The following is a 15,510-nucleotide window of genomic DNA, read 5'->3' on the forward strand; positions in this document are numbered from 1 at the left end:
AAAGTAACATAAAGACATGAATATAAAAAATTGTGGTGAAAGACCTCTGAAATAAATAGATCAGACAATAGTGCAAAACAGAAAGGACTGGAGTAGTATCAAACTAATTAATCCAAAAGAAACAGTTATTTACACATATACAGAATGATTCCAAATTGCACTGCAATCTCTCGATAGATGATTCTATAGACAAAAAAAAAAGGTTTTTAAAACATAAACCAGAAAATGGTTCGTTCGCAAATTTCGGTCCACGAAATGTTTAGCCCTGCATTCCCTCTGTGAAATTTCACCGTAATGAAATTATTGAGGTACAAATCGAGAGGTAAATTTGGTACTTCCTATTGTTCTTTCATCTAAGAAATTGTACAAAGGTAGTTCCAGATTTCTGTCTTACTTAAATTTTAAGAAAAACGGGGTAAAACCTGAAAAGATTTTGTTAGAAAATACGCTCGTTTAGGCTTGGAATAAAATAACTTTCTAATTTACCAAATTTGTGGTTAACTTTGTACAAAATTTAATTCTGAGAAAAATGATTTAAATAACATTTATTTTAAAAAAATATAAATTTGAGAAGTTCAACTTTAATTAGAAACAAAACACACTAATTGGATTGGAAAGTGATACCATCTTAAACAAATCAGTTTTCATCAGTGTTTGAATAACATAATGTAAATGAAAACAAATATAGATGACTTATCAGTAGTAGAAAAGAATGAATAAAAATTAGATTGTAAAAAATAACATTCTTTTTGTTTTTCTAAAAATTATCAAATACCACAATGGTTACTTGATAAACCTGTAAACAGTTCTTCAAAGCAATGCTTAATGTGGCCGTCATTCTGTTCTTTGCGTCGTTCAGCTGAAAAACCTATCTCTTTGCAAATGGAATATCTTCCAAGAGTTCCATCAGATTTCTTTGCAATAAAATGCAAGTACCGCTCTCTACTGAGCCTTGGTGATAAGAAAAAAAGTTCTATGAGATTATCATCATGAAGATCGCACCACACATTCAACGACAAAGTCCTGTGGAAAGGACTTGTTGCCGTCTTATGGGTGAGCAGTCTCTTCTGCCCAAATGTGAGTGTTTCGATAATTTAGAATGTATTTCTATTAAAACAGGATTCATCAGTAATTAGAATATTATGTAGGAAATTGGGGAAATGCCCACATTTTCTAATTAGCAATCGACAGCCCTTGACTTGCAGATGGAGAAAGAAAAGGTCAGAAAGCCAGTTGCAAAGGCACTGGAAGGAGAAACTACGGCCAAGGATTCCGCCCTAAGGCCAGCGTCCGGCAACACGCCGAACGCCTCTGTGGTTCTGCCAGTCCGGGAAGCGAACAGACTGACATCACTGGAAAGATTCTGGTGGGATGGCAGTCATGCAGAGTGGCAATTAGACAGTCAATCAGCAGCTACATCTCACCAAGTAGTGGGTCAGAACAACGTCATGAATTCCTAGAAAATCTAGAAAGATGCATTCGACAGGCAAGGGGCCTGGTTATACTGACTGGGGACCTAAATTCCGAGTGCATAAAGCTCGGTGGTAACCAGTATACGACTCGGGGATACGCCTTGGCCGCAATGATAGGTTCTACACGACTAGTAGTTATGAACACGCCTGGGATCCCTACGTACGTGGGAAGAGGAAAGGTCTTCGTACTGGACGTAACAGACGTGGCAGAGAGTGGTGACAAATATAGTTGGCTGGCAAGTGATAGGGGAAGACTTTTCCAGCGACCACAGGGTGATTAGAGGTCTGATCGCCCTTCACAGTACAACGAGGTCTACATGGCAGAAGAGAGATTGAGAAACCGCCGTGGAGATCCTCCGAATACCAGATTAACATATTCATGGACGTCATAGCAGCGGAGTTGGTCCGCAGGCGCGTTCAGGAACCACAGGAACTCATGGCAATCCTGAAACAGGAGTAAGCGGGTGCAACCATCTGGAGGACTAGCAAAGAAAAATGCGTACTGGTGGATACAGGACATAGCCAGAAGGAGAGCGGAGGCCAAAAACACCCGTCGTCGAATGCAGAGAAAAAGACGGAGGGACTCCGAGCAGCTGGTGAAAGCAGTTACCACATACCAAGCAGCCAGGAGACGCTTATGCTCAACCATAAAACGCGCAAAAGAAGACGCATGTAAAAGGCTGAGCGAGGAACTGGATTTAGACCTATGGGGGAGGGCCTACCAGGTTGTTACTGAGAAGTTTGGTAGGCGCCTAACCCCGCTATCCAGGGGTCAATCAATACGGGCAATAGTGAACCTATTTAGTTTCGAGGAACTCCAAGTACCTCGGAGTGAGGCTAGTCAGATAAGATCTCTATAACACCCACTTGAAGAAAGTCGTCTCGCGGGCTGAGCGAGTCTTAGAAAATCTGGAAAAGTTGAGGATCACCAGAAGCTCGTCGATCGATCAAACGACGGTTGATTCTATCGGTGGTGACCTCCATATCTTGCTGTATGCCGTATTGGCATGGAAGGAAGCGCTCAATTGAAAAAGGAATGTCAAGAAACTGGCAACCCTGCAAAAACTAGCGGCGATCAGAATCACCTCGGGCTATAAGACTATCTCTGGTGAGGCAGTCGAGGTGATTGCTGGAGTGTCACCAATAGATCTTCGGGCGGAGCAGTTCATAAATGTTTACGAAGGAATGACGAAGCCGGAAGCCAAGAGGAGAATGATGGAGCAATGGCAGACATCTTGGGATAGATCGAACAAAGAGGCATGGACGAGGTTTGTCCCGAGGATTGAGCCGTTGGGCGGAGGAAGCATGGAGAGGTGGACATGCCAGCTTCTCTCCTCAGCCAGCTTGTCTCCGGACATGGAAACAAGTAGGAAAAAGTCATACCTTTGGACAAAGAGGCAATCACATGAGGGTGTAACTACGGCCCCGGGTAAAGATACCTGGCTGTACCGCAGCAGTAAAGAACAGGCAGAATTCAAAAGTAGTACCAAATGGAGGTGAACTCTGAATGGGTAATGAGGGGTGAAGACACCCACCTGTGTTTTTCTTTATATTTATATATATATATATAAAAGGCGACAAATGGAATAAAAAAAGTGGCGCCGTGAAGGGCGAGGGAGGTACCTCCTATGGCTAGGGTTTTCAGCCCGTCCACACGAGTGGAGGGTCGGGGCTCCCGATAATGGCATAGGGGACCCTCGAGGTATGCTGGAAACACGCGTGGAGAGTAAAGGACATGGGCAAAACACGTCTGGATCTGATAGGCGAGGGCCGGGAAGGATAGCCCTTCAGCGGAGGAACGCGCTGGCAACCCGGAAGAGGAGGTCGGCGTATTTCAATGAAGTAGGAGGGACCCGACGGGTAAGCTCCCTATGAGGGAGTGAGGCAATCCTTAAAAAAAAAAAATTAACAATCGACAAAATTTCCTCCTTTTAGAAAAATCAGGTGTAATAACCCTTGTACACGTGTTGTACGTAATGGGTATAATTGTTGCTCCTGTACGTTCACTACACACTTGATTGTGAAACTTGAAAGCGATGTGGAGCTTGAGGTGGGAGATACTTGTACCACATTCAGCATTGCTTCTTCAGCGTTGGCATTATTCACGACTAGCATCGAATCATTGTCGTTTAAGCACACCTATTTCTCGAACTCGTCTCTCCAAATCCTCAAACGTTCTACGATCCGGAATTTTTTCTTTTTTTTCTGTTTAACTTCCGGAACCACCGTAAGGTATTATTTCAGTGGAAATAGGATTACATGTTTTAGTATAAAACAGTACAGTCTCAAGTTGACCATTCCTCAGATGTGTAGTTAATTGAAACCCATCCACCAAAGAACATCGGTATTCACGATCTAGTACTCAAATCCAAATAAAACTAAATGCCTTTACTAGGATTTGAACCTTAGAACTCTCGTCTTCGAAATCAGCTGATTTGTGAAGACGAGTTAACCACTAGACCAGCCCGACGGTCCGGTTCTCTTCGATATAGATAATTTTCCCGGTAAATAAATAAACATTCCATAAATTAACAACATACCCGAAAACTTGCCAAATGAAAGCAAATCTGTGGTATCATCTAATGTGAATGACTGACCGAACGATAACAGCATAAACAACACTGAAATGAATATTCAGATTCTAGACACTAAAATTAATTATTTAAATTAATTAGCTCTTATTGTCAACCTATGAAAAAATAACATAAAATTAATATGTATTAGAAGGATGTCTTTCAACTTTAATTTTATAATTTTTAGCATTTATATATAAATTTTTATGTTTAAAATTGCGACACTTTTCCAATGCAATTTGTGTGTTTTGTATCTGAAGTTGAACTTCTCAAATTTGTGTTTTCATAAATTTTATTTACAACAATTTTCTCAGAATTAAATTTTCTACAAAGTTAACCGGAAATTTTTGATTGTTTACTGGTAAATTAACAAAGTAATTATATTCCAAAAATAAATTCGTGTATTTTCCAACAAATCGTTTTAGTGATTTACCCCGCTTTTTTTTAAAAAAACTGAGGTAATACTCTGGTACCAATTTTTTCCAATTTCTCAGTTTAACAATAAGGAAACACCAAATTTACCCCACGATTTGAATCCCAAGAATTTTAATAGGGTTTATTTTCATGGAGGAAGCAGGAAGCAGAGCCGAAACTCACGAATGAACTGTTTTCTGGCTTATGCTTATATGAACCTTTTCTTATTTTTGGCAATATAATCATCTCAATACACATCAACATAATGTTGTTATGGAATCGACAGAAATGCCTGTAATATTCAGTTCTATTTCAATCTGTTTACCAGGTGATAGTATGTAGTGAATATCTTACTCTCAAAGAAATCAACTAACAGTTGGTGTTTGTACATTATATTAATCAATGTTTTACAATTTTACTGATGAAAGAAGATTTGGGCGGAGAGTATAAAGCAAAAAATTAACGTAACCCTGTTATAAATTATGTAAACTGCCCATAATCAGTAGTTGAAGCTGTAACTTGTAGGCCCTAAACCAAAATCATGTACCTATTTATATTATTACAATTAAAAAACATTTACCTTTCTGGAGAAGTGTAATTACATAAAACATAATCTTCATCAGAACCATCTGCACAATCAATTTCTACATTACACTTAACTGATTTATCAAGGCACGCTCCGTAAGCACAAGCAAACTGATCTTGAAGGCATCTGAAAATTAATCATATGATTTACTAATATATTTTAAATAATAATAAGTCTCATTTCATTAACTTACAAATATATTTATAAATAATCCAAACTTCAAGTTACGTGAGGATTGTGTTTACTAGTGAATTTGTATTAAACTGCTTAAGTGTTAACATTTTGTTATTTCATGACGTTTTGAAATACAGGAATTATTATTTATTTCAAAGAATATATTATTGAAGAATAATTTAAAACTAGCAAGATTTAAATAAAATCGATCTATTAAACTCTTAAATGATTAAAATAAAGCATTACCCTGAATTTTCATGAAAGCATTCATCAACAGTTTCATCTGACTTATCACTACAATCTGAAAATCCATCACACACAGCATCTATTCTGATACAATTTCCATTATCACACTGGAACTCATCTTTACTGAAATGCAACAGAAACAAATATGAAACAACAAAAATAACGAAAAATGACATATATAGTATTTCTCTCCCTTTAACATTAATGTGGGTCTGGCTGAACTAATGAAAATTCATTTGGATAGTTTCACATAATCTGGGGAAGTGTATGAGTTCTCATTAAAGAAGCATAACTCCATTCTTGAGGCTGTCAAGACTTGGTATAAAAGACAGTTTTTTAAAGAATCTAGACCGTTAACAAGTTGTGGTAGATTTCAGAGCGAGGTTGGATTGTATTTCCATAGGTGATGAATTGAAACAACGCCTTGTTGTTTATTGAATTGTTCTTTAATTACTTGTCTTGACATTTTTGTAAAGTACAATTGAACTTAATAAAATATATAACACGTAACTTGACATATATAATTAAACTGAATAACACATGACTTAATAACATGTAACTATAAAACTAAAATAAGCGTTCATCCGATCATCTCAATCCGAACTGAATGTGGAACACGACTGCTCTTTGCAGGATTCGCGTGTCGAATGAGATAGAAGTCGCTAATCATAATGACCACTTCCTGCGGCGTTTTAACGTAGGACGTGGCGTGATCAGATCGCCTGACCAAGCTTGCCTTTGCCTTCGCTAGGTAGCAGCACCCGACGGCACAAGTGGAACCGAACAACATGCATATTTATGGTGTAAAAGTATTAATAAGTATTTAGCTTGTTAATTCAAAGTTGTCATAATGTTGCTGCCATCCTGGTTAAGGGTAACCCTGTCTACAATTAATTGTGGCTGATGAATGGACACTGTCTGAATATGCCTGTAAAAGACTCCTTTCGGGAAGTTTTTTGTCTTGTTCATGATCTTTCTATGCTGGAAACCGATTCTCCCTTTCTTTTTACCCAGCCTTAACTTTCCCTTCTAGGAGATGTAATTTGGTATTTTTGTGAGTTACTGAATATATCACAAATATATCAGATTACTTACTACTTCTAGTTGTTTCCAATGCGGATGAAAATAAAAAAAACAAAATCGCCTGTAATATTTTACAGATGTCTACAAAGAAAATTTTCTGGAAGTATATAACCCTGAGGGCACAATGTTTTTCGTTATTTAGAATACAAGACTTTGCAAAATATGAAAAACACCAGTCATATTGAAATTCAAACTCAGAACTTTTCTGATCCTCTTCATCACAACCACCTCCTGAACACAATCACATATTTAAGTTTTCATATTGCCAGTAAATTTTATTATTGTGAGAATTATTTCCATTTCTTTTTTTTCTTCTAAAGCTATATGAATTGGAGCTTTACACCTGTATTATATCTTTATAGGCTTACTGTATTATACATGATGAGGAAAAAGAGTGCGAGGCATTTACGGTCAGCAAATAACCAAAACATGTAAACACTGCGGGATGAAAAGAGGCAAAAATTTGGTGTCTTGTTCTTGAGAAGGTACAAACCAAAAAACAAACCACCATTCATTGTAAGAAACAGATAAATTAATTTTCCATAAAAAATCTTGAATTTTTTTCAAAATGTGAACTAAAAAGGGACAAAAGAGCAGGGAATTAATCAGAACAAAGAAAAAAATGCAATGACATTTTAAATTTTCTTTAACAAAATTGTAGAAACATATTTATGAGGCTCGGCTGATAAATTTTGCACACTAGCCGGCTATATGGATACAACTAGCATTATCGAGCTGGGCGTGGCAACACATGATAGCTAAAATCCCCCTCTACAAATCTGCGATAATGGGTTAAAATCCATTTTCGGGTTTGTTTACAGTAGAAGCTAAAATGGAGTCGAGTACGGTCAATACATCAACATGGTTAAAACAGCGCGCAGTGTTCAAATTTTTAACAGCAAAAAATTGAATCCTATGAATATTTTTCATCGTTTAAAAGCAGTTTAAAGTAGTGAAACTGTTGACATGAGTACTGTGAATAGGTAGGCACTGAAATTTTGGGAATGGAAGCTGGTAAAGCGACAATTGAAGGTGCACATCCCAGCAGATGACCAGTTTCTGTGACTGACGAGAAACATTGAAAGCAGGTGGAAGATTTGCTTAAAAGTGACTGACGAATCAGTCAGTAACACTTCGCTATTCATTGAGGCATATTTAAAGAAGCAGAAATACATATTATCAAGCAATTGGGTTACTCTTTCTTTTTTTGTTTAGACTCGGGAACTACTATAAGGTATTACTTCAGAGGATGAGTGATGATAATCTGTATGAATGTAAATGAAGTGTAGTCTTGTACAGTCTCAGACGACCATTCCTGAGATGTGTGGTTAATTGAAACCCAATCACCAAAGAACACCGGTATCCACGATCCAGTAATCAAATCCGTATAAAAATAACTGTCTTTACTAGGATTTGAACCTTAGAACTCCTGACTTCGAAATCAGCAGATTACCTATGACGAGTTTAACCACTAGACCAACCAGTGGGTTAACAATTGGGTTAGCATAAAATCTGTGCACGATGGGTACCACGCAGACTGACAGACGTACACAAGCAGCATCATGTCGAATGTTGCGAAGAACTTTTACAGTACTATTGTGCCGAAGGAAACTACTTCCTTTTCAATATTGCGACCAGGAATCAAGCTTTTCATTAAAAACAGTTATTATGAGAACAAATTTAGTTTTTCAAACATTTTTTAAATATGGGAAAAAATGTAATTAAGCTTAAAGAGACTCAATAAAATAATAGAAATGAGGAAATGAAAAATCCATACTGGGAATTAAACTCAAGAATTACTATGTAAAACCAGAATTTCTACCAATTGAAATATACTGGCCAATGAAATTTAAATTTCAATTAAATGTGTTTAAACCATTTATACTAACATCTTATCAACCAACAGTTGGCTTACTTGCATACTTTAAAATCCTGAAGAAATATAATCAATTCTGTGTTATCTTCATCAAATATGAAAGAAGAGGTACAAACTCTTAACTCATCCGAATTGTCCGCACAGTCAGTAATACCATCACATTTCTTATCGACATCAATGCAAGCCCCATAAGCACATCGAAATTCGTTCTTTGAACACCTTAAACAAATTTAATTATACAATTCATCAATCAGATCACATGTATTGAAAATTAAATCTTACCATAATTGTTACTTGTAGACATTCACAGCGGCCCTTAGACCTTATCAAAGGAAAAACTACGCACATGGATTTTATGCATTTTTTTTTTAAACAGAAGCCATTTTAGCTCTCAATATCAGCTAGTGGGCTAATATAGCTTCAAATGCCAGATAAACATCAATATCAATAAAAAATCTTAAATAGTGAAATTACCAGATTTAGAATTTATATTCACAAATTTCTCATTTGTGTTAACAAAGAAAAATGTGTATGCAATTAAAGACTTAAAAATAAAAAAAATAAATTTTAATGACTTTTGTAAAACCTGAACTAAAGTGGAATATTTTTACTGAACTTGTAGAAAATTGTATGACATGCAATATACATATCAGTGAATAGCAAAATTTCAATGTACCCAAAATTTGAATACAAACTCATAAAATCATGTTGGTACTGGCGTAGTTTTTATTTTAGTTGAAAACATATTATTTACATGGTTAATGAAATTTTTCATTCTTTTCTGTTCTGTATTAATCTTTTTATGTTAACATATTTACTACAAACTATAAACCTTCAATTAATTAACTGTTTTATATATTTCAATCTTTTTATCTCTACAATTTTTACCTTTTATATAATCTTCTATCACCAAATTCTATTGAACCTTTGAGTATTAATATATTATCCACCAATCTGCTTTGTCTCTATAAAAATTCTGCCACAAATTTTTCTTCCTTCCATCTTAAAACTTATTTAGAAGTTTCAGTTTTCTCTAATAGTACATTTCAATGAGGCTTCATTTCTTTTCCTTTGTTTTTAATAACGTTCACACTTCATTATCACTCCATAAAAATATTTTCAAGAATCTCTTTATATTTCTTAGGAATATTTTAAATGAATAGATTCATATTTTCATTGAACTGTGCTTGCTTTTGCCAGTAATTATATTTCATAATTATGATAGCCCTATATGTATGTGAGAAAGTTACAGCCCTTAATTTATATTTAGGCAATTTAAGCTCTGATTGGAATTTTGTCTTAGTTCACATTTTATTATGACTAAGACTTCAATATTTATTTGCAAAAGATAGAAAGTGTTTGAGTAGGAGAAAGACTATTTAGAGAATTAATACCATAGGTAAAAAAAAAATCATATACATAAATATGGAAATGCTTTTCCTCTGTGCAATATAGTGATGTAATAACATTTTTTTGGACACTATTTTTAAAAATGGTAGAAACTTAATATATTTCATTTGAAAATGACAAAGAAATGGTTCCCAAAACTGGATTATTAATATTTTTTGAGGAAAACCATATATAACTCAAAAAATTCAAATAAAATAACATAATTTGTTAGGTCTGTGATAAATAAGTTTGTTAAATTCCCAATTAACAAATAAAAGTTTGTAGCAAATTTAGTAGAGAATTTAACTCAGAGAAAAATGATGTAAATAATGTCAATAAAAAATAATACTAGTTCAGAAATTTGACTTCAACTAAAAGCAAAAAAATAAGCTAAAACAAAGAAATAAGAGAGCAGTTTAATACATCTGTTTTATTTACAAATCAGTTGATTAATATAAAATATTTTCAAATTAATTTTATTATTTTGACTAATTTGATAGCATCACTAACTAAATGAATTTAAATTTAATTTGAATGTGGTAGATTGTTCTCCATACAGTATCATGTGCTGAAGATGTTTGACTGTTTGAATAGTGATTATTTCTGTAAGGGCTTTTAACTACCCTGCTTTGAAAAAATGTTATCCATATACCACAAAATTATTTCCAATTTTTAAGGATAAACTCTTTGGTGCCATTATTCGTTTGGTTATGTGTTTGGTTTTCTTTAAAAAAAAAACAAAAGTAAAAATTAACTTACATTACGAATAAGACAAAAAAATTAACTTACGTTACATTATGAATAAGACATGTAGCTTGCAATTCGTCTGAAGCATCATCACAATCCTTTTTTCCATTGCAAATATAATCTTGTTTAATAACTTGACCATTTCTACAGATAAACTTTCTATAAGAAAATTAAAATTGTTTTATGAATACCAAAACAATCGTTTTTATTGAGATTAGTAAATTTTAATACTTGTTACTTTATAGATAGCGTCAGGAATGGTAGGAATGATCTGCCGATAGCAAAAGGTTAACAAAAGCCGTACTATTTGAATAAAAGGATCCAGAAAAAGTATACAAAAATATTAATCAACACAGTATCAAAAAATACAAAACTTTTAGATAGAAGTCAGAAAATCTCCTCATAAATAAAAAACAATTAATAAAGTAATATTGAGGAAAATAGAAGTAAAAAAAAGATTACATGGGAATTAAGTGATAATTTCCATTTAATTTCAAGAATAAAAGGAAAATACAGTAGGACCACGATAATTCGTCGCCTTTGGGGCCAAGGGGGTCATGAATTAACGGAAATGAGGATTTGCCGAATACCGTAACAAAAGTCGGATTACATAAAAATTAACGCTGTATAGGCATAACCGTTATCACCCCCCCTCCCGTTTCTAAACGTGTTATAAAAAGACTGCAAACTGATAAGATTTAACTACAGTATTATACTGAATATTTTATATTTTATTGTACAACATACAGTATACTTACATAAGTAAATCATTAACTAACACAATTTTTTTTATAAAAATTACATATATACTGTACTAGACTTAAAAGAAATCACTAAATATACAATACTATAATATTAACTCAAAGACTGACGCACAATAACTGCAAAACATGGTAGGCCTAAGTTTTTTTATTTTTATTTAAGCACTTCTATCTATAAAACCTATAACCTAAAAGGCAGTGTATTTAAATTTATGCTTACATATTTACACTTCATTTTACTTTTCAAGAAATCTGTAATTTTTCTTTGCACATTGACGTTCCTTACTTTTTCTAATGCGAATTGAATTGAACTTGTCGCGTAGCAATTAACTTCGCCTCGTCTGTGCTTCTTTTTGAACGCAATACTATTCAATGCATTTCGTCAGCAACTCCACGAATTCTTTACAGCTCATTTTACTCACTGGATTATCATCGAATTCTTCATATTCGGCACCTTCCTTTAAATTTTCTTTATTTTTAATACCATTAACAATTTTTTCATCATTTAATATTTCGTTGCCTACATCTGTACCGTCTAATTTTACCCATTCATCTGTCTCCTCATTTCTAACATCATTTAAACCAGGAATGCTGTTATAAGTTTCCTTCAATTTCAATTCTGAACAGTTTCATAAGTGTTTTTCTAGACTTCTTTTACACGTTTGCTAGACATTTTTGCTCCGTAAGTATAGTATATAGTAACAGGTACGACACTAATACGAACAACTAACTCACATGACGCAAAGTTCACTACTGTAATGAATTTCAGAAACGAAAAGGAAATTATGTAATTCAGTATTTTTGATAAAGTACTGTGCTGTGTAAGAAATATGTAAACACTGATTAGATAATAACGCCCAAATGAAAATGAAAGATATGTAAGTAATTTTATCAGCTGAAAATAAATCGTCTATTGATAGCGCCTATCAAAGTATAACTAAACAGTATTTTAATTTGAAAGTTAAACTAAATAAAATAAATATCTGTCTCTAATTTGTTATTGCGTGTTGCGATTCCAGATAGAAAATACGCTTTAGATGGATCTATTCTTAAACAATCTTGGAACGTTAGCAATGTCTATGAAAGTTAAGGTATTTAATGCTATAAAATTTTAAGTTGAAAAATATAAAGGAAACAATGTTAAATATTAAATCGTTGTTGTTGAGCTACAGAGATGCGTAGATGATGAATGTAATTACTGTGAAGTAAATTTACACAGCAGCGCTCGATATGCACTAAACTTATGCAAAAATCAAACAGACTTGAATGAACACTATTTAGAAGCGTATGATAAAATTAACGAATCTTTTTAAAGGTTTATTCAAATGGGTAGCGGTTGGTTTATGAATAAAATTTTAAGATTGGATCTTTCAGTATCAGAATTCGATCCGCTTTATGGTCCAAACAGTTCATATTTACCATTACCGAAACTTTAATTAAGAAACGTGCTGTAATAAATATGTTTTTCAACGAGAAACCTGTAAGACACTATTATCATACTAGTGGTAAATTTATAGGAACTGCACGTGAAAATTGCAATTTAAATTGTAAACTTGTAACATGTAAAACGGTTGCATGAAATGCAAATGCGGGGTTATGATTCGCATCACATCGTATTGGCGATGAACGAGTTGAAAGATAAATTTGATATTTCTCTTTAGCAAACAATATGAAAAACTTACCTCAATAACTCTCCAAATTAAAATGTAGTATCGTTTTATAGATTCATATCAATTTCTATCTTACAGTCTTGATGACTTGGTGCAAACTTTAATTGCTTTTTGTAAGAAAATAAAATTGGAAGAAATAAAGAAATCGTTGATTAAAACATACTTACGCACAGTTTCAAGATGAAATAATAAAAAAATTATGATAAAAAAATAAAGGTGATGATGAAAGAGATTTAATGAAGTTGATGACTGGATGAAAAGGCTTATATCCCTATACATACATTAAATGTGCGTCTGTTTTCGTTGAAACACAACTTCCACCTATCGAACCGTTTTATGATTTATAGAGAAAAAACATAATTGAATCGGATTATAATCTTGCGCAAAACATTTGGAACCGTTTTAAAGTTAATACATTGGGTGAATATCATGATTTCTATATGAAATTGGACGTCATGCTGTTGGCAGATGTGTTTGGATGTTTTCGTAATAAAATGATAAAAAAAAAGGATTTCGATCCTTGTCATTATCTATCTGCGCCGCATTTATGGTGGTTTGCCGCCCTCAAAGACAAAAAAATAAAATTAGTACTTGTTACAAACCCGGATATGTATTTGTTTTTTTGAAAAAGGTATTCGTGGAGTCGTTATCAATGATTCCTAATCGTTATGCTAAGTCTAATAATCGTGTTATCGTGCCGATTCGGATGAGGAGCCTGATGAAGAAATTTATTGTGATGAAAAGAAGCCGTTAAAAAAAATTAAATATTTTGATTTGCGATCTCTTTATGGAAAATTTATGATGGAACCGTTACCTGTTGTTGGATTCAGATAGTGCAACGAAAAAGAAATTGAATATTTGCAAAATCATTTAGACGATGTGAAAGATGATGCTGAATGGGTTATATTTTAGAAGTTAATTTAAAATATCCTGAACACCTACATGAATCGCACAACGATTTTTTACTCGTATCAGAAAAAAATCCATTCCAAATAGTATGATTTCTCCGTTTGTCTGTGATGAAAAACGTGTAGGATGTAAACAATTATTATGTATTTTAGAAGAGAAACAAAAATAGTGCTACATAATAGAACATTTAAACTGTATCTTCAACAGGGTTTGGTGTTGAAAATACATAGAGCCGTCTGTTTTAATCAATGTCCATGGTTGAAAGATTATGTTAAGAAAAACTTCAATGCGTGATGTGATACTAAATATAAGATTGAAAAACGTTTATAAATTATTAATAAATAGTGTATATGGAAAATCTATTGAAAATGTAAGAAAGCGAATCGATATGCGTTTGATTAATGACAAATCGAAATTTAGAAGATTAAACACGAGCTCAAGTGTAAAACAATTTTGTATTTATGGAAACGATGTAGTTGTAATATCATTGTTGAAGAAAAATATTATACTCTTATATCAAAAGATAAAGATATAGAAGAGGATTTAGATCTTCTCAATTGTTATAATGAAAGAGATTATCCAAATGTTTACGCTTATAATAAATACGATATAGGTCTATTAAAAGATGAAATGAAGGATGCTCCTACCTATGAATTTGTCAGTTTAAGAGCTAAAATGTATTCCATACTTTGAAGAAGAAATCAGTATTATTTAAAGAAAAAAAAAGGAAAATGAATTAAAAAAGGGTTCTCTCTTATAGTTAATACCTATCTTAATTTAAACGATTTAGATCATGAAGTGTATAAAGGTTGTTTGTTTAATTAAACTGTTTCATATTCCACGTCAAAATCATTACGGAGTTTCAACCATCAAATTTGAACAGTGTGAAAAGGCGCTATCACCCTATGACGATTAAAAATTTATATTTGAAAAATATAGACACTTCTATACGGCCATGAAAAAATCAATGAATTATGGTGAAGAAAAGTCGCGTAATCTTTTCTCATTGTTGTTGCGAGTAGACGTGATAACTAGATGGTGTAGACCTATGCGTAATCCATTTTATTGTCGCGATCTAATTCATTAATTAATTTTTCTAATATATGTTATTTTAGTTTCATCACAAATACTGTAACTATATTGCATTCTATTTTTTTCAATCATGACGCCATTACGCGATAACGTTTTAAATTTACATTTGATACAAAACGAATACATTAAATACATATATATATATAAGTTAATATGTAACTTCAATACCACGTATAAACTCTACATCATGATAACTATGATCGTTCTTCATTCTATTCAAACCCTTATAAATTATATAAAGATCTGTAGATTGATTAATTTCATTCAAATCTGATTGTGTAAGATTATAAAATCGTTGCGGTAAAAATATTTTCCCGAAACCTTCAATTGTTGCAATAATCGAATCATCGGTTTTAGTATTCATTAACTCCAATTTTTCAATTCTATTTTGCTTATGTTCATTTCACTAATATTATTACTATAATTTATACTATTCAATTTATCAAAATATTAGACATTTTTATACTACTATATAAAAAAGTATCAATATATAAAATCAATATTTTATTGTTGTTAAA

At 33.0% G+C, this 15,510-nt stretch overlaps 1 protein-coding gene across 1 annotated transcript in view; it reads right to left on the reverse strand.

The window, feature by feature from the left end:
* Nucleotides 1–15,510, reverse strand: part of LOC142324471 (modular serine protease-like) — a 59,802-nt gene that overhangs the window by 34,011 nt on the left and 10,281 nt on the right. Inside the window, exons 3-6 of the mRNA XM_075365296.1 lie at nt 10,603–10,719; nt 8,464–8,643; nt 5,466–5,588; nt 5,040–5,171 (exon numbers count right to left, since the gene is read on the reverse strand). Coding sequence (XP_075221411.1) covers nt 5,040–5,171; nt 5,466–5,588; nt 8,464–8,643; nt 10,603–10,719 — 552 coding nt within the window. The remainder of the gene's footprint in view (nt 1–5,039; nt 5,172–5,465; nt 5,589–8,463; nt 8,644–10,602; nt 10,720–15,510) is intronic.

Source organism: Lycorma delicatula, chromosome 5 (assembly GCF_047948215.1).
Source record: "Lycorma delicatula isolate Av1 chromosome 5, ASM4794821v1, whole genome shotgun sequence".
In the NCBI taxonomy this organism is placed as follows: Eukaryota; Metazoa; Arthropoda; class Insecta; order Hemiptera; family Fulgoridae; genus Lycorma; species Lycorma delicatula.